This window comes from Schistocerca americana, chromosome 1 (assembly GCF_021461395.2).
Source record: "Schistocerca americana isolate TAMUIC-IGC-003095 chromosome 1, iqSchAmer2.1, whole genome shotgun sequence".
NCBI classification, from domain to species: domain Eukaryota; kingdom Metazoa; phylum Arthropoda; class Insecta; order Orthoptera; family Acrididae; genus Schistocerca; species Schistocerca americana.
In genome coordinates this window covers 809,624,107-809,645,441 of record NC_060119.1, presented here as the reverse complement: position 1 = coordinate 809,645,441, position 21,335 = coordinate 809,624,107, and the positions used below count along the sequence as shown (strand labels likewise).

Below are 21,335 nucleotides of genomic sequence, written 5' to 3'. Positions count from 1 at the left end.
GGTGATAAAAGTCATGGGATACCAACTAATACCGTTTCGGACCTCCTGCCTTGCACAGTGCAGCAACTCGACGTGGCATGGACTCAACAAGTCGTTGCAAGTCCCCTGTAGAAGATTCGCGTCATGTTGCGTCTGTAGCTGTCCACAAATGCGGAAGTGTTGCTGGTGCAAGATTTTGAGCACAAACTGACCTCTCGATTATATCCCATAAATGTTCGATGGGATTCACGCCGGGTGATCTGGATTGCCAAATAATTCGCTCGAATTGTCCAAAATGTTCGTCAAACCAGTCGTGAACAACTGCGGCCCGTTGACACGGCTCATTGCCATCCACAAAAATTCTGTCAGTGTTTGGCAACATGAAGCATAATGGCTTCAAATGGCCGCCAGGTTTCCGGTCAATGATCGGTTAAGTTCGAACGGAGTCGTCTCGGGTCCAATCGATACGGCTACTAGCCCAGGAGAGGCGCTGCAGGCGATGTCGTGCTGCTAGCAGAGGCACTCGCGTCGGTCGTCTGCTGCCGTAGCACATTAACGCCTTATTTCGCCGCATTGTCATGACGGATACGTTCGTCGTACGTCCCACATTGCTTTCGGCCGTTATTTCACGCATTGTTGCTTGTCTGTTAGCACTGACAACTCAACGCAAACGCCGCTGCTCTCGGTCGTTAAGTGAAGGCTGTCGGCCACTGCATTGTCCGTGGTGAGTGGTAATGGATGACATGTGGTACTCTCGGCACACTTTCGACACTGTGGATCTCGGAATATGGCTTCTTTATATGTGCATATCTTTATCACATATCCTGAAGAAGGAGATACTGAGTGCATTGGTTTGGGACACAGTGTCTCATGGAAGGCGATCTGGACTATTGGAAGATCGGAAAACAAGACATGGGAAGCATTTGAAATATGATGCTGTCGAATAATGTTGAAAGGGCAAAGGACAGATAAAGCAGGAAGTGGAGAATTAGTACAAAGAATAGGTGAGGAATGGAGTCAATGGGAGGTCCTTACCAGATCAAGAGACAGGTTAGTGGAACATCTGCTGAGGCATCCGACACTAGTTAATTGGCTCTGGAAGGAGCTATAGGGCGGGGGGGGGGGGGGGGGGAGGGGGGGATAGCAGGGGCACAAAAACAGTGGAATGCACAAAACATATGTGACTAGAGGATGTAAAATTTAAGATTTGTACAAGGATGAGAAGATTAACATAAGGTAGGAAAAGATGAAGGAAGCATTGGACCAGTGGAAAGAGCGACGATTTAAAAAAAATATTTCGGCATGATGAGTATTGTAAAAGTGAATATTGCCTAGAGTAGAAGGCTAATTTGCTTAATTCATGACCCTGACAGCGCCCGAAAACCACTGCCCATCTTTTGTGTAGATAACGATGAAACACAGCAGGGTGATGTTGACGGCGTGCATCCCTCACCTTACGTATCTCTAGTTTAAAATGTGTACCTATGATCTTTTGAAGCTTTTAATGTTTCCAGTACAACATCATTTCAGTTATATGCATTAAACATGATGGAGTTTCCAGGCAGGAAGATACAGTTAAAGTACGACTAATCGATTGGAGATTTCGGGTTTACTATAAATGTAATGGTTCAGCCTGTGCAATTGCTACATTCTGTGAGCAATTACTTATGTTTTATAGACTTCAACAGGATAATTTTTGGAAATCTTATAAGTAGATCGAAAGAAACATTTAAGAACAAAATGTTGAGTGAGTTGCTGGGGTAGTGATGTGAAAGGCAAAGGAAGAGATTCCAACTTTTAGCACATGAGGACTGTAACAAGTTATTTTAATTCGATGACGATACTACTAAGAATCAGTTGTTATTGAATGGCGCGGGCAGTGAAAATACAACGAATTTTGCGTAGCAAAATAATTTGAAAATACGACGAATTCTGCATAACAAAATAATTTCTTGCATGGTGCTTTCACCGTCAGGTGGTACCATCGAGTTATTTTCAGTTCGAAACAGGTGTGAAACGCGCATTGCACTGAGACAGCTCGTCATAAAGTATTATGGGCGAAAAAATGGCGACTAAAACGTAGTTTGGTGGCCTGAGAACCCTTTGTGTGGCCCCAGAGTCCCTGCCATGTGCTCACTAGTTCTGTTAAAACTACATTTGCCCCTCAGAGCCGATATTACGTGCATATGTTACTTACATAAGTAGGGTAACTTTGAACCTGTGGATCTCCATAACGAATTATGAGATCGAAAAATATTTCAAGGTTCACCAAGATCGTCATCTTAAGAATATTTGATAAAAATTTCGACGATTTCCCATGAGTAGAAATTATGGAAGTGGCCACCCCCACAAATGGCACTTTCGGTGTCCAAAAATTCAATTCAGTTAATGAGAATTACTAGCGCCTTGAACTCGTTGGTTCAGAAAATCTTTCATCACATATTTGTCTTCAATGCAAGTTGATGCTATTGAAGGAAACAACATCTAACCATCCTAAATTGTAATAAGTGCGAAAATTAACGTAATAAAAACGAAGGAAGTGACATTTTTGCAGGATTTATTGGTTTCAACAGAGAAAATACATCGGAAAATGATTCATTAAGCTGCGTTACTGTAGAAATATAATCTGTACTAGAATTAAAGCTTTAGCTACATTTCTTGATATTTATTTCATTACACTACACACTTGCTCAAAGGACAACATTGTTTACATTAAAACAACTAGTTATATTCCTCGTTTAGCACAATATGCTACCCCATTTAATGGTAGTTATAATGCGCTGCTATGCTAGTCATGTACTGTAGTTGAGAAACAAAGAGTCGACGCTACTTCTGACGTACGTCGATGTGACTTTCAGGGAAGTCACGATGGAATCCTGCACCGTGGCGCGCGCTTCGGCCGGCGCTCAGGGCCAGACGATGGACTCTATCCAGGGCACGTAGTGCGAGACGCGCGAGTAGACGGCCGGCGAGTTCTCGAAGCCGCAGAACTTGCCGAATGACGTCACGCCCACCAGGCCGTACATGCAGTAGGGCTCGTGCAGCGGCACCTGCAGCGGTCCGCCAGAGTCGCCCTGTAACACGGGAGGAAGAGAAATCAGCAGTAAGTCTAAAATGGGAAACAGGTGCAGGTCGAACTCGTAACTAGCAACATTAGGTTGGTGTTACACACTGCTCTACGAAACTTAAGGTCAAGAAGGATAAAACAACATAACGTGTTAACTACTCGTTGGAAATGAATCGAACTAGGGAACATGTTGCCAGATGTCTCCAAGTCCTGCATATGGCGTGAGTTCAGCCTGACTGTATCGCCAAGTGTGGGCTGGCCCCACAGCCCGAGGTCGTGCAAGGAACGGGAAAAGACAGTGTGCGTCAACCACCGAGCAGTTACAACATGCCCTGTAGGCAATATGTGGATGACTTCACACGGAGAAGATCACTCGGAAACTGGAGGGTCACGAAGTGTAACGACTGCGTCACAGGAGTTTGGTACTGCCTTGTTCCGAACTACAGGCACAGATGCCCGAAGGGGAGAAGGTGGTCGAGCACGGTCAACTACAGCTGCAAAGTGGTTCAAATGTCTCTGAGCACTATGCGACTTAACTTCTGGCGTCATCAGTCCCCTAGAACGTAGAACTACTTAAACTAACTAACCTAAGGACATCACACACATCCATTCCCGAGGCAGGATTCGAACCTGCGATGGTAGCGGTCGCGCAGTTCCAGACTGTAGCGCCTAGAACCGCTCGGCCACCCCGGCCGGCACTACATCTGCAGATGATTGCTATATTGAGCAACGGGAAAGAAAGGACGTAAGTTAAACAGCAATTGTAACAACATCTGACATGATTTGCAAGGCAGCAATCTCACAGGGCAACCAAGAGTAAAGAATGACGGCATTACCATCAGAGCGAATGGAAACTTGACAAGCAAAAAGCCGGAAGTCGAAAACATCCCATGAATAATCATTTTTTAAATGTTGTAGAGAAAATAGGATCTAAATGTTCATTAGAAGAAACAAGGCAGTTAACGGAAGAGGCCTTACCCACACAATTTGATACAATTCAAATTCCACCCACCTCTCCTTCTGAAATTAGGAAGATAATAAACTCTCTCAAGAATAAAAGCTCACATGGAATTGATGGCATTACCAGCAGGATAATAGAAGCTTGTTCCCAAGAGATAAGTGGGATTCTTAGCCACATATGTACTAGCTCTCTGAAGCAGGGTGTTTTCCCAGATAGACTGAAGTATGCCATTGTTAAACTACTGCATAAAAAGGGGGATACGTCTGATGTCAACAACTATCGCCCAGTCTCTCTTCTGACTGCCTTATCCAAAACTATTGAAAAAGTAATGTATTGTGGAGTAGTTTCACACCTTCGTAAAAATGAAATTTTAACAAAATGTCAGTTTTGTTTCCAGAAAGGTTTTTCAAGGGAAAATGCTATATATACTTTCACTAATGAAATATTAAATGCTCTGAGTAAGTGGAAGTCACCCGTTGGGTTTTTTTGTGATCTATCAAAGGTTTTTGATTCTGTAAATCATGGAATACTTCTAGATAAGCTCAAGTACTGTGGTATGAATGAGACAGAGCTCAAATGGTTTAAATAATACCTAACTGGAATAGCGCAGAAAGTTGAAATAAGCAGTTCACTTAATATGCAAAAACTGGTGATTTCTCAAACTAGGGAACAATCAAGAATGGGGTGCCCCAAGGTTCGATCTTGGGTCCTCTGCTGTTCTTAATATATATTAATGATTTGCCATTCTATATTTACGAAGATGCAAAGCTGGTACTTTTTTCCGATGATACAAATATTGCTATCACACCCAACAGACAAGAATTAACTGGTGAAATTGTAAACGATGTTTTTCAGAAAATCATTAAGTGGTTCTCTGCAAATGGGCTCTAATTAAACTTTGACAAAACACAGTATATACGATTCCACACAGTAAATGGAATGACACCATTAATAAATATAGACTTCGATCAGAAATCGCTAGCTAAGGTAGAATATTCAAAATTTTTAGGTGTATGCATTGATGAGGGGTTGAACTGGAGAAAATACACTGAAGATCTGCTGAAACGTTTGAGTTCAGCTACCTATGCTGTTAGGGTCATTGCAAATTTTGGCGATATACCTCTCAGTAAATTAGCTTACCACGCCTATATTCATTCTCTGCTTTCGTATGGCATTATATTCTGGGGTAACTCATCATTGAGTAAAAGAGTGTTCACTGCACAAAAGCGTGCGATCAGAGTAATTGCTGGAGCTCATCCAAGATCATCCTGCAGACACTTATTTAAAGAGCTAGAGATCTTCACTGTAGCCTCAATATATATATTCACTTATGAAATTCGTTATTAACAATCCGAACGAATTCAAAAGTAATAGCAGTGTATATGGCTACGACACTAGGAGAAAGGATGATCTTCACTACTCAAGGTTAAATCTAACTTTGGCTCAGAAGGGGGTAAATTATGCTGCCACAAAAGTCTTTGGTCACTTACCTAATAGCATCAAAAGTCTGACAGATAGCCGTATAGAATTTAAAAAAAATTCTTAATGGGAACTCCTTCTACTCATTAGATGAATTTTTGGATATAGTGAGTGGGTAAATTTCCCCAACCCCCACAAAAAAAAAAAAAAAAAAATATTAAGTGTCATGTAATATTTTGTGTAATGTAATATATTGTATAGACACCTTTTATTGACCTGAGTACTAATCTAATCTCACACTCCGCAGTGGCGCGGCGACTGCGTGGGACTGGTCTCTTTGCCCGACGACCAACAATTTGCGTTCCATTGACACAGACACATTGGCGACACTGTTTGCGAAGAGAATAGGGACTGGATCGTCGAGAAATTGGGTCGCGTGCTCTTCCCGGATGAGAGAAGATTCAGTGGAACTAGTGATTCTCGACGTAGCCTCATACGCCGAGAGGAGAGAAAACGCAATGCACCCAGGAATGTTGTCGAAAATGATCGTTTTGGTAATCTAGGTGTTATGGTGTGGGGAGGCATAATGTTGCATGGGTGTACTGACTTCCAAAGCTTTGAACACGGTGCAGTCGCCGATGAACGTCACTTTGATGCTGTACTCAATCCCCTTGTAAGTCACTTCATTTTTGTGGATGAGAATGTGCGACAGCATCGAACGGTGCAGACGGAGGATTCCTTGGAACGAGAGCATTTTAGATGAATGGGCTGGCCTGTCCGTTTCCCCTATTTGAATCCCGTCGAGCACGTGTGGGAAGCGTTTGGCTGTCGTATTGCAGCGCGCCCACACGCATCAACGGCCTTACAGCACTTGTCAACCGCGCTGCTGGAGAACTGGAACGCCTTACCACAACAAGTCCTTACCAACCTTGTGGCCAGCATGCGAGCACGTGCAGGGCGTGCAGTGTCGTCCACTGTGATCTCACACCCTAATAAGAAGCGTATTCTGCCTTTCGCAAAGTCCAGGAGACCATCATAAATGGCGATGACTTCAGTGTAATTGTTACCCTTGAATAAAACGGTCACTTCCGTTTGCCTCATTGCATATTTTTTTCAGTTACCTTCCGCAGTATACAGAATGGTCCATTGATAGTGACCGGGCCAAATATCTCACGAAATAAGCGTCAAACGAAAAAAACTACGAAGAACGAAACTCGTCTAGCTTGAAGGGGGAAAGCAGATGGCGCTATAGTTCGCCCGCTAGATGGCGCTGCCATAGGTCAAACGGATATCAACTGCGTTTTTTTTCAAATAGGAACCCCCATTTTTATTACATATTCGTGTATTACGTAAAGAAATATGAATGTTTTAGTTGGACCACTTTTTTCGCTTTGTGATAGATGGCGCTGCAATAGTCGCAAACGTATAATTACGTGGTATCACGTAACATTCCGCCAGTGCGGACGGTATTTGCTTCGTGACACATTACTCGTGTTAAAATGGACCGTTTACCAATTGCGGAAAAGGTCGATATCGTGTTGATGTATGGATATTGTGATCAAAATGCCCAATGGGCGTGTGCTATGTATGCTGCGGTATCCTGGACGACATCATCCAAGTGTCCGGACCGTTCGCCGCATAGTTACGTTATTTAAGGAAACAGGAAGTGTTCAGCCACATGTGAAACGTCAACTACGACCTGCAACAAATGATGGTGCCCAAGTTGGTGTTTTAGCTGCTGTCGCGACTAATCCGCACATCAGTAGCAGACAAATTGCGCGAGAATCGGGAATCTCAAAAACGTCGGTGTTGAGAATGCTACATCAACATCGGTTGCACCCGTACCATATTTCTATGCAAGAGGAATTGCATGACGACGACTTTGTACGTCGTGTACAGTTCTGCCATTGGGCACTGGAGAAATTACGGAACAATGACAGATTTTTGCACGCGTTCTATTTAGCGACGAAGCGTCATTCACCAACAGCGGTAACGTAAACCGGCATAAAATGGCCTATTGGGCAACGGAAAATCCACGATGGCTGCGACAAGTGGAACATCAGCGACCTTGACGGGTTAATGTATGGTGCGGCATTATGGGAGGAAGGATAATTGGCCCCCATTTTATCGATTGCAATCTAAATGGAGCAATGTATGCTAATTTCCTACGTAATGTTCTACCGATGTTACTACAAGATGTTTCACTGCATGACAGAATGGCGATGTACTTCCAACATGATGGATGTCCGGCACATAGCTTGCGTGCGGTTGAAGCGGTATTGAATAGCATGTTTCATGACAGGTGGATTGGTCGTCGAAGCACCATGGCAACACCTATGGCAGCTACATCTAGCGGGCCAACCATATCGCCATCTGGTTTCCCCCTTCAAGCTAGACAAGTTTCGTTCTTTGTAGTTTTTTCGTATGACGCTTATTTCGTGAGATATGTGGTTGGTCACGATCAATGGACCACCCTTTACACTGCAGTAGTTATCTGTATGTATGGTCCAAGTTTCGTCGAGCTTTGTTACTGGTAAGTGAGACATCATGCGAAAGTTACTTTTGTCCCTAAGTTTTGCACACCAGTATACATACCACTTTGGCTAGCTGCGTTTGCAGATAATGAGGTAAGCTCGATGTAAATGCAAACTGCTGTTTAGGTAACTGGCATTATCTAGAACTGTTGATACATTAGGCTACTTTCATGATGTAGCCAGGAATAAGACAGCACCCACTACGATCAGATCAGATGATGATGTAAAATTTTCCGCTGTTATAATGACAGTACCTAGACAATATCTTCTGTGTGAAATGAAGTAGTAACGCTGTAGACCTTCAGAGCCTGAGCGACAAGTGGGAACAGTAGTAGAATGTCACCTACTAGCCGTTAGTTCTGGACTATGTACAATCCAAGACCAGAACCAATGGCGGCAGCGAAGGAGACTTACCATTTTTTCAATTTCCCGTGTAGTTCGTACATTTTACATTAAGTAGTAGTAGGCTGCACAAACCACAAGTGAACCTATTATTCTTTGTCGCCTTATGTTGCCCATATTGAAACATGGTTTTGAAGCTGCGGCTGTTAATGTCATAAAAGATAAATTAAAACGATTATGTGTGTCAGTCACTTATATTTTCTTCCACAATGCGTTTCGAGGGGTCATACCCTTATCTTCAGGTGGACCGGTGGATTACATTACATTATTTGCTGATTGTAGACAGTTGTCTGTTGTAACTTTCATTTAACTACAAGCAGGATATAATTTGTCACTATTTACAATAATGTGGCAATGAAATTTTAAATTTTAACGACAATAATGTACTTGTAAGAATTTCCAGAAACAATAAACTCGAGACTCGTAATAAATATATATTTTCATCATTAGGTGGTACATATACATGAAATAACGACGCAAAAAGTCAGAGATTGTACAGATGTAGATATACAGTGCTTAGTAAATGAAAGAGAATTTCCAGCTTTGCAGTTAAAATGCACTATATTGTTCGTTTGTGTTTGTTTGTTGTTTAATGATGGCAATCTGTTTTTATAGCCCTCACGTTGCTTTTGCTGGAATACCTTGCATTGCATTTTTATCGTTAAAATTTATAACTTCAGTGCTATATCACGATAAAAGAGCCAAATATTACTTTATTTGTAGTGAAATGAAGGCTACGACAGACAACAAGCAAGATGTAGCAAACGGGATTCTAATGCAATTCACTGACCTACATGAAGATGAGGGTGTAAACGTTCGCAACACGTTGTGGAAGAAAATAAGTGTGTATGACACACAATAGTTTTAATTTTGTCTTTTACCATTATTATTCATATTATTATTATTATTAATCTTTCAAACCACATTGTACAAACGAATTGTGATTGAATGCCGCAATTTTATGTGATTTTGTTGCTGTAACTTTCGTAGCTAATTCTGCTATTAACGGAATGTAAGATCCGTCATAGTTTTCGAAAAACTCAATTCAAAAATGTAGTAGGTCTTCTAATGTTCTCACTGCGCATAAAGGATTTATCTGACAGGATCAGCAACACTAAGATTGTTCGCTGTTGATGCTGTTGTGTACAGGGAAGTATCGTCGCTGGAAGTTCGTAAGGAACTGCAGAATGACTTGGACAAAATTTCCGTTTGGTACCTGCATCTGAATCTACATGACTATTCTACAGTTCCACTTAAGTGCCTGGCAGAGGATTCATCGAACCATCTAGAGAGGGGGGGGGGGGATGAACACATACGTCTTTCCATACGAGCTGTGATTTCTCTTATTTTATCACGAGACTCGTTTCTCCCTATGTAGATGGACACTAAAAAAATATTTACACATTCGGAAGAGAAATTTGGTAATCGAAACTTCGTGAAAAGATCTCGCCCTAACGAAAATTTTTTTTGTAATAACTGCCACTTCAGCTCGCGTATCGCAACCACTCTTTCACCTGTTTCGCTATACTACAAAAGGAGCTGACCTTCTTTGAACTTCTTCAATGTCCCCCGTCAATCCTGATCCCATAACGCGCAACAATACTCCAGAATACGATGGACAAGCCTAGTGTAGACGGTCTCTTTAGTATACCTCCTGCATCTTCTAAGTGTTCTGGCAATAAAATACAGTGTTTGGTTCATTTTGCCCACAGTGTTATCTGTGTGATCGTTCCAGTTTAAGTTGTTCGTAACTGTTATCTCTAGCTATTCAGTTGAACTGATATCCTTTAGATTTGTATGGTTCATCGTGTAACCGAAATTTGAAGGATTCCTTTTAGTAGACCTGCTCATATGGACGACCTGACACTTTTCATAATTTAGAATCAATTGCCGTTCTTCACACTATCTTGTCTAAATCAGTTGTGCAGTACTGAGACTGTTACGCACCAGTTGTCGAATGTATGCCGGCCGCTGTGGCCGAGTGGTTCTAGGCACTTCAGTCCGGAACCGCGCTGCTGCTACGGTCACAGGTTCGAATCTTGCCTCGGGCATGGATGTGTGTGATGTACTTAGGTTAGTTTGATTTAAGTAGTTCTAAGTCTAGGGAACTGATGACCTCAGATGTTAAGTCCCATAGTGCTTAGAGCCATTTGAACCATTCGAATGTATGATATATTTACCACAGTGGGATAACGCTATTACAGCATAGTATAGCATAGGTATGTTATAGTACACCACGTTATAAATATTTACATTGTTGTCAGTATGGGTAGTACTGTGATGTATTGGTTTATTTCCTTCTGTTACGGCACTTGGTAATGGGATGACGTAGTAAATGTATCACGCGTTTGAAAACTGATGCGTAACATTCTCAGTACTGTTTCATGAGACAGTCTTACGATAGTTTCACAAGGATAAACCATTTTGCAAATGGTTTTTATCTTGTGATGACTTTCCTATACGGAAAATGGCGGCATCATTTGCAAGAAATCTAAGAGGGCTGCTCATATTGTCTTCTAAATCGTTTATGTTGATTAGGAACAGCAAAAGACCATAGTACTTTCTTGGGGAACGCCAGATAACATTTCTGTTTTAGTCGATGAATATTCGTCAGTCACCACGGACCTTTCTGACAGGTAACGACGAATCCAGTTGCGTAATTGAGACGATACTCCATAGGCACGCAATTTATTACAAGTCGCCTGTGAAGAAGGATGTCAAAATCTTCTCGAAATGTAGAAATTTGGTACCAGTTTGATAACTCTTCTCCAAAGCACTCATTACTTTATGTGAATAAAGAGATAGTTGTATTTCAAAAGAACGTTTTTTTTCTGAATCCATTCCGACTATCTGTCAAAAGAGCGAATTCTTCGTGGTACTGTTCAGACACAGTATATGTTCCAAAGCCCTGCTGCAAATCGACGTTTACATCTACATCTACATTTATACTCCTCAAGCCACCCAACGGTGAGTGGCGGAGGGCACTTTACGTGCCACTGTCAATACCTCCCTTTCCTGTTCCAGTCGCGTATGGATCGCGGGAAGAACGACTGCCGGAAAGCTTCCGTGCGCTCTCGAATCTCTCTAATTTTACATTCATGATCTCCTCGGGAGGTATAAGTAGGGGGAAGCAATATATTCGATACCTCATCCAGAAACGCACCCTCTCGGAACCTGGACAGCAAGCTACAGCGCGATGCAGAACGCCTCTCTTGCAGTCTCCCCCTTGAGTTTGTTAAACATCTCCGTAACGCTATCACGCTTACCAAATAATCCTGTGATGAAACGCGCCGCTCTTCTTTGGATCTTCTCTATCTCCTCCGTCAACACAACCTGGTACGGATCCCACACTGATGAGCAATACTCAAGTATAGGTCGAAGGAGTGTTTTGTAAGCCACCTCCTTTGTTGATGGACTACATTTTCTAAGGACTTTCCCAATGAATCTCAAGCTGGCACTCGCCTTACCAACAGTTAATTTTATATGATCATTCCTCTTCAAATCGTTCCGTACGCATACTCTCAGATATTTTACAGAAGTAACTGCTACCAGTGTTTGTTCCGCTGTCATATAATCATACAATAAAGGATCCTTTTTCTATGTATTCGCAATACATTACATTTGTCTATGCTAAGGGTCAGTTGCCATTCCCTGCACCAAGTGTCTATCCGCTGCAGATCTTCCTGCATTTCGCTGCAATTCTCTAATACTGCAACCTCCCTGTATACTACAGCATCATCCGCGAAAAACCACATGGCACTTCCGACACTATCTACTAGGTCATTTATATATATTGTGAAAAGCAATGGCCCCATAACACTCCCCTGTGGCACGCCAGAGGTTAATTTAACGTCTGTAGACGTCTCTCCATTAAGAACAACATGCTGTGTTCTGTTTGCTAAAAACTCTTCAATCCAGTCACACAGCTGGTCTGATATTCCGTAGGCTCTTACTTTGTTTATCAGGTGACAGTGCGGAACTGTATCGAACGCCTTCCGGAAGTCAAGGAAAATGGCATCTACCTGGGAGCCTTATCTAACATTTTCTGGGTCTCGTGAACAAATAAAGCGAGTTGGGTCTCACACGATCGCTGTTTCCGGAATCCATGTTGATCCCTACAGAGTACATTCTGGGTTTCCAGAAATGACATGATACGCGAGCAAAAAACATGTTCTAAAATTCTACAACAGATCGATGTCAGAGACGTCAGCGATATGGATTTGGAACTAAGTGTACTCCTATTCTCCTGTTGAGTATTGGGTTGACCAGTGCAACATCCCAGTCCTTAAGTGTAGATCTTCCGCCGAGCGAACGTGTGTTAATGATTAGGAGTCATTATATCAGCACACTCCGAAAAGAACCTTATTGGTATGCTATATGGACCGGGAGATTTTTCTTTATTATGTGATTTAAACGGCTTTCATGCACTGGGGAAATCTACTTTATCTACTTCATGTAGCTGGAATATTTACTTCGTGTTCCTTGGTGACAAATTCCGGGAAACCGTGTTAGTAACTCCGCTTTAGTGGCACTGTCGTCGGTAACATTACCTTTGCTATCACGCTGGCGTAATTTACGTACGGCCAGAATCTCTTTGGACTTTCTGCCAGACTTGAACGCAGAGCTTCATTGAGAAAACTATTAAAGGAATCTCGCATAGAAGTCCGCTCTAAATTTCGAGCTTCAGTAAAACATCTTGGCGAATTTGGGTTCTTTTAAACTTGGCGGACTGTTTCTGCAACAGTATTCCTACTTGTTTTGTACACCACGTGGGATCAGTGCCATCTCTTATTAATAATTTATTTGGTATAAGTATCTCAATTACCGTCGGTACTGTACCTTTGTATTTAAGCCACATATAGTCTACGCTTACGTAGTTAGTTTGGAAGGAGTGGAGAAAGTTTGTTAGAAGGTGTCCGGTAAATTTCTTACTGCCTTTTTAAATAGACATAATTTGCGTTTATTTTTCGTGGATTTGGATGTTGCGATATTCAGCCTCGCCGCAACGATCTTATGGTCACTAAACTGTATCTGTCAGATGCTCTCTATTTCCTCAGGATTATTTGTTGCTAAGAGGTTGAGCATGTTTTCGTAACCATTTACACTTCGAGTGGGCTTCTGAACTAATTTTCTGAGAAAGTATTTAGTACGATTTCGGACGATATTTTATCCCTACCACCGGCTTTAAAAATATATTTTTGCCAATGTATCGAGGGTAGTTTGAAGTCACCATCAATTATAATTGCATGAATGCGGTACCCACTGGAAACGAGACTCGTGTTTTCTTTGAGCCGTTCAGTAACTGTATTATCTGAGTAGGGAGTCGCTAAAAGAAACCAATTATTAATTTTTTCCGGTTATCAAGTATAATCCCTACACATACTAGCTCACAGGAACTATTTACTTCAGTGTCACTACAAGGTAAACTAATTCTGACAGCAATAAACACTTCACCACCAATTGTATTTATTTCATCCTTTCAGAACACCATGAGGACCTTTGTAGAAATTTCTGTTGAATTATCTCCGGCTTTAGTCAGCTTTCAATACTTATGATGATTTGCGCCTCAGTGCTTTCTATTAGTAGTTGGAACTATTCTTTCTCAACACAGAATCATTTACAACTGTAATACCTATTGTTCCTAGGTACAGCCTCGTCCTGTGTTTACCCTCCACTGTTTGAGACTGAAGCCCGCTGTGTACTTTCCCGAGAGGCTCTTTACCCAAAAACTGTCCACAGTCCCGCCTCCCTACTCCTACCCGTAGAGATGCCTCCAGCGTGTAATGGACCCTAAGTGGAACCCGAAGAACCCAACCGCCCTATTGCGTAAGTTGAAGTCCACAGGGTAGCAGAAGCGTCTGAGCCTCTGATTCAGACCCTCTACTCGGCTCAGTAGCTATGGTCTGCAATTGACGATGGTACAGATGGTGATCTCCGCTTTCATCCCGCAAGCAAGACTAGCAGTCTTTACCAGTTCATACAGCCCCCTGCACCCAGAGAGAATCGTTTCCGATCCAAAGCGACACACATTATTAATGCCGACGTGAACCACCACCAGAACTTTGTTGCACCCTGTGCTCTTCATGGAATCCGGCAGCACCCTATAATAAATAGCTGTAGATAAAGTAAGGTAATACCTATCACGCAGAAAAAGTCCGATAGCATCGGATTCAAGATTATTGGTGTACATGGTGAACACGCCGTATCGTAATAAATGTAAAAGGGTAATACTGGGAGGCGACGTGAAGTGAGCGATCACGTAAAACGATTGTTAGAGAGGTGGAAGGGAAGACGTAGATTTGTTGAAAGCCTTCTGCGAATGTGCATTACATCTGTAATAGGAACTGAAAAGAACACGCTAGTAGCACTATTTCTACAGTATTTTTCTAGTTTTTGGAGTACCTTCCAAGCATGCATGGGAACAGAGATAGCAGGAATTCGGAGACGCGTTGCTTGGCCATAACAGGACGATAAAGCCAAAGCGAAAGAGTAAGACGAAAGTTTGGGCTACCTAAATGATAATACTTGTAAGAAAGACAGCGCAGTTATAGTGAAACCTTGTCGAGGAAATTGAGAGAATCTGTATTCGAAGAAGATCGTGCAACTGTTACCTCTCGCGTACGGATCGTGAGGATATGCCTCATTCGATATGCAAACGCATTTCCCCGCAGAAGGCTCTAAGTTCGATTCTCGATCCACCTTTACTTGTGGTCTGTCAGTAAGATAGGAAGTGTTTCAGATCGATGTTAGAAGGCGTCTTTGTGGAAGACATATTTTATAGAGTGCTAAATGGTAGGAGTCGTCGAAATTGCCACTGAGGTAGAAAAACAATTATAGAAGCTGTAAGAGTAATACACGTAGAGCCCAAAATCATACGATATACCGAAGGTATATTCATAAAAACTTCGGCAAATGTAAGAGCATCGAGAGGCACAAATGTTTTTGTTTGATTAATGTTTTTAGTGCAAGTATCAACGGAGGTATTGAAGTAGATACGTTTTTTTAAAAAATGGAACCGTATACTTTTTATAAATGCATTCAATAGCTCTTGAGAAGACAAATACAGTGAAATAGCGTTTGTTAATGTTGACGTTGAAATCCGTTGCAAAATAATTCGAGAAATGTCCTGGAATTTGAGAGCACGGCGGCCGGAACAGGCATTAGAGGTGCAAACAACGCCAAGCAGAGCTTTTGTGTTATGCTGTTTCAGAATATCAACACATTTGCCTGTTTTCTTGTCTGCACTACCGGCCACACATTTCTGCTCCAACATTCGTTGCGTGCAGACATGTGCACCATTGGGGAGAAGTTGGATACACGACTTTTATATAGTGAATGTAAAAGAAAATATCGCAAAAACAGTACAGTGATATAGGGCTATCTATACCCAGTGTCTCACGCGCCAGACAGTTGCACGAATTACACTACTGGCCATTAAAATTGCTACACCACGAAGATGACGTGCTACAGACGCGAAATTTAACCGACAGGAAGAAAATACTGTGATATGCAAATGATTAGCTTTTCAGAGCAATCACACAAAGATGGCGCCGGTGGCGACAGCTACAACGTGCTGACATGAGGAATGTTTCCAACCGATTTCTCATACACAAACGGCAGTTGACCGGCGTTGCCTGGTGAAATTATGTTGTGGTGCCTCGTGTATGGAGGATAAATGCGTACCATCACGTTTCCGACTTCGATAAAGGTTGGATTGTAGCCTATCGCGATTGCGGTTTATCGTATCGTGACATTGCTGCTCGCGTTGGTCGAGATCCAATGACTGTTAGCAGAACATGGAGTCGGTGGGTTTAGGAGGGTAAAACGGAACGCCGTGCTGGATCCCAACGGCCTCGTATCACTACCAGTCGAGATGACAGGTATCTTTCCGCAAGGCTGTAACGGATCGTTCAGCCACGTCTCGACCCCTGAGTCAACAGACAACAACCATCTGCACGAACAGTTCGACGACGTTTGCAGCAGTATGGACTATCAGCTCGGAGACCATTGCTGCGGTTACCCTTGACGCTGCATCACAGACAGGAGCGCCTGCGATGGTGTATTCAACGACGAACCTGGGTGCACGAATGGCAAAACGTCATTTTTTCGGATGAGTCCAGGTTCTGTTTACAGCATCATGATGGTCGCATCCGTGTTTGGCGACATCGCGGTGAACGCAAATTGGAAGCGTGTATTCGTCATCGCCATACTGGCGTATCACTCGGCGTGATGGTATGGGGTGCCATTGTTTACACGTCTCGGTCACCTCTTGTTCGCATTGGCGGCACTTTGAACAGTGGACGTTACATTTCAGATGTGTTACGACCCGTGGCTCGATCCCTGCGAAACACTACATTTCAGCAGGATAATGCACGACCGCATGTTGCAGGTCATGTACGGGCCTCTCTGGATACAGAAGGTGTTCGACTGCTGCCCTGGCCAGCACATTCTCCAGATCTCTCACCAACTGAGAACGTCTGGTCAGTGGTGGCCGAGCAACTGGCTCGTCACAATACGCCAGTCACTACTCTTGATGAACTGTGGTATCGTGTTGAAGCTGCATGGGTAGCTGTACCAGTACACGCCATCCGAGCTCTGTTTGACTCAATGCCCTGGCTATCAAGGCCGTTATTACGGCCAGAGGTGGTTGTTTTGGGTACTGATTTCTCAGGATCTATGCACCCAAACAGCGTGAAAATGTAATCACATGTCAGTTCTAATATAATATATTTGTCCAATGACTACCCGTTTATCAACTGCATTTCTTCTTGGTGTAGCAATTTTAATGGCTAGTAGTGTATTAAGACTCTCGCACGGTCATGTTGCTTGAACGTCAAAAAGAGATCAAGAAAGACTGCCATTAACAGAGAACACGAAGAAGCTATTCTGGCTACAACGCTAATGAATCCGCACAATGGCAAGAGGCATATTGCCTATGAATGTGGAATCAGCCAGACGATTGTCATTTGCATCCTGCATCGACAGAATTTCCATCTCAATCATTTGTCACATCTGGCAGTCGACGACTGTGTTTTCGAATGTCGTACAGAATTTTATTGGTTTGCTTTTGCAACTGAAAAACGATCCTACATTTTTCCAAGGTGTGCTCTTTACCGATGAAGCAACATTTATTAGCCACCCCAACGTAAATTTACATAAGATGCACTGCTGGGGAGCCGAAAATCCACACTGGCTTCGTCAGATGCAACATCAACGGCTATGGAACGTAAACGTGTGGTGCATCATCACAGGAAATTACATTGTGGTACCTTTCTTCAACACAGGCGTTGTAAATGGACATTCGTACGCCTACTTTCTGACGAACATTCTGCCGGTTCTTCTAGAAGAAGTACCATTGAATATTCGACAGTGTGTGTGGCTCCAACACCACTGTTGTCCAGCTCACTCGCCGCGTGTTGCAACGCAAATACGGAACGAGAACTTTCCTGACGTTTGACAGGACGAAATTCTGTTGTCAAATAGCTTGCGAGGTCCCCCGATTTGACTCGTCTTGATTTATTTCTTTGAGGAGCACTTAAAGCTGCAGTCTATGATGAAGCCTCAACTACGCCAGACGATATGTGTCGTTGAATCGCCAGTCCATGCTCTGCCATACCATCCACTCTAATTATACCTGTTCGTCGTTCTTTTGAACGGCGATCGCAATTATGCCTTTCAGACCATGGTCAACAGTGTGAACACATGCTTAAATAAAGGATAAAATTATTTTTGAAGACACAGTTCGTTATATCATTGTTGGCTAAATTGTTTATTTCATTCACGTGTGTACGAAGTTGCATTCCAATGTCAAATAAGTCGACATTGTGTGTTGCACGTAGCTGGTAACGGTGTCATTTCGCGCTTACGTTCAGCGCGAAACGACGTTGTGTCAAGAAATGTATTTAGTTTTCGGTGTACAGGTGGTCACCGAAGCGTTTTTAATAAAATTTTTAATTCAACGATTGTGTCCCATGTGGTACAATTTAGAGCACAGACAGTTGTCCGACAGCATTTATTTTACTTCTAAGAAGCACATAGACACTTACGAAAAAGATAGGTCAAATTTCCCTTCTAACGTTTGGATATTTAATACAGTATGTGTTTTTTGCAGCGTATGATACCACTTTATTTTCTAAGAATGAACAGTTGATGTCCCTGTTTCATCTCACGCAAATCTAGGAGGATACCCAAATACGAAATAGTTTTCCTAAGCCCCTTGTGATACGCTACAATTCTAGCCTATGTCGTATTTTCGTATACAACATTCGTAGGTGAACGTGCATCTAGGTAGTAAGGTGGTTCAAGGGGACATAAAGTTTTATTATCATCGCGCAGGACTACCTTACGGTGTACAACTACGCAGCTTGGTCCGCGAAGCCTGCTTGGCAATGTTTGTACCGCAAATGCCGTTTCCGGCCACGGTGCTCTTACATTCTAGGACATTTCTCGAACTTTTTAACGAAAGATTTCAACGTCAACATTAACAAACGCTTTATCACTGTAATTGTTTCCTCAACGGCTATAGAGTGCAGTAATAAGAAGTACACAGTTCTGTTAAAAAAAAGTCTTTGCTTCAATATCTCCGTTGATACGAGCGCTTTGCACCACCCCGGTTCCCAGGACTCCTGAAGACAGACGTTCACTGAGGATATTGTATCACAGACACAGTCTGTTCAGAGATGTCACTCAACCCGCCCAAAGATGTAAACAACCATGCATGAGCGGCGCCTATTAGACGGAGGGGGTCCGACAGTTGATCAGTTCCAATCATTCCACCAGGATGGAGGTACACGGTTCGTGTTGTCTGTAGTTTAGCCATGCCTAGACGGTCAATACCGAGATTCGATCGCGTCCGATTGTTACTTTGTGCCAGGAAGAGATCTCAGCAAGGGAAGTGTCCAGGCGTCTCGGAGTAAACAAAAGCGATATTGTTCGGACATGGAGGAGATACAGAGAGACAAGAACTGTCGATGACATGGCTCGCTCAGGCCGGCCAAAGGCTACTATTGCTGTGAATGACCGCTACCTACGGATTACGACTCGGAGGAACCCTGACAGCAACGCTACCATGTTGAATAATGCTTTTCGTGCAGCCACAGAACGTCGTGTTACGACTCAAACTGTGCGCAATAGGCTGCAGAATGCGCAACTTCACTCCCGACGTCCATGGCGAGGTCTATCTTTGCAACCACGACACCATGCAGCGCCGTACAGATGGGCCCAACAACATGCTGAATTGACCGCTCGGGATTGGCATCACGTTCTCTTCACCGATGAGTGTCGTATATGCCTTCAACCAGACAATCGTCGGAGACGTATTTGGAGGCAACCCGGTCAGGCTGAACGCCTTAGACACACTGTCCAAAAGTGTAGCAAGGTGGAGGTTCCCTGCTATTTTGGGGTGGCATTGTGTGGAGACGACGTACGCCGCTGGCGGTCATGGAAGGCGCCATAACGGCTGTACGACACGTGAATGCCATTCTCCGACCAATAAGGCAACCATATCGACAGCATATTGGCGAGGCATTCGTCTTCATGGACGACAATTCGCGCCCCATCGTGTACTTCTTGTGAATGACTTCCTTGAGGATAACGACATCGCTCCACTAGAGTGTCCAGCATGTTCTCCAGACATGAACCCTACCGAACATACCTGGGATAGATTGAAAAGGGCTGTTTATGGACAACGTGGCCCACAAACCACTCTGAGGGATCTGCATCTAATCGCCGTTGAGAAGTTGAACAATCTGGACTATCAGTACCTTGATGAACTTGTGGATAGTATGCCACGACGAATACAGGTATGCATCAATGCAAGAGAATGTGCTACTGGGTATTAGAGGTACCGTTGTGTACAACAATCTGGACCAACACCTCTGAAGGTCTCGCTGTATGGTGGTATTACATGCACTGTATAGTTTCCATGAGCAATAAAAAGCGCGGAAATGATGTTTATGTTGATCTCTGTTCCAATTCTGTACAGGTTCTGGAACTCTCGGAAGCGAGGTGATGCAAAACTTTCTTTGATGTGTGTATATATGAATTCGAGAGGCTGTAGAGGGTGTGTTGAGGAGCCAACCGAAGATAGCAAACCAACGACACTGACGCTTCTGCTCCTTCAGGTACAGCATCTGTGTACTTCATCTCTCTGCGTCTAGAGAAAATCTTTGTTCAAATGTCAGAACGTTTCTCTGAATGTTAGAGCAGAATGTAAGGCAGCTCGTACATGACCAAACTTGTTTGTCAAATTCGCTCTTTTCTATCCACGGGTTTGTGAAATAGACCCGTACATGTACCAACAAAGTTTGTCAATGTACTCTCACTGTTGAAGCAGGAGTTGTTCGTGTCACGAAGTATTTTGACGTTAGTGGTAGTGGCCACCAAAGTGGGCAAGCGTTTCTTGTACTGACTACAGTATTGTGTATAAAGAAGACACAGAAAACTAGACGCCTTGCGATAGAGTGATTGAAACAGACGGAGGAATATGCCTATGAAAGTCTGGAAAAGGAAATATTGCACTCAGAACCTGATGATTCACCAACTTTCTCCGAAAGGACAGACCTACTTTTAATGACTGAGTTGCTTTGGCCTCACATTGAAAAAGAAGACAAGTATGCGAACTTTTGTTCTCTTCTGTTTGGTCCTGTGATGATAGTTCCCTAAAATGCCACGAACTGGGAACATGTACATCGTCCGTGGAAGAACTGAAGAGCTTCGAGATTTGTATTTTATTGCACTTCCGCTTATATGTTGTGCATAGAATATTCATTTTCTACTTAACCTCTTCGTCCTTAAAATGTGGCTGGGAAAAACGCAAAAAGTTTACCATTTTTGTAATTGTCAGCGCTGTTTGGTTTTATCCTTGATCGCAGTTTACATAGTTCCTGAAATTCATCATACAGTGGATCAAATGGTTCAAATGGCTCTGAGCACTATGGGACTTAACATCGGAGGTCATCAGTCCCCTAGAACT

At 43.0% G+C, this 21,335-nt stretch overlaps 1 protein-coding gene across 1 annotated transcript in view; it reads right to left on the bottom strand.

The window, feature by feature from the left end:
- Positions 1-2,519: 2,519 nt before the first annotated feature.
- The window catches only part of LOC124545816 (serine protease snake-like), a 224,964-nt gene continuing 206,148 nt past the window's right edge, over positions 2,520-21,335 (bottom strand). The window contains exon 6 of the mRNA XM_047124771.1: positions 2,520-3,053. Coding sequence (XP_046980727.1) covers positions 2,886-3,053 — 168 coding nt within the window. The 3' untranslated portion in view covers positions 2,520-2,885. The remainder of the gene's footprint in view (positions 3,054-21,335) is intronic.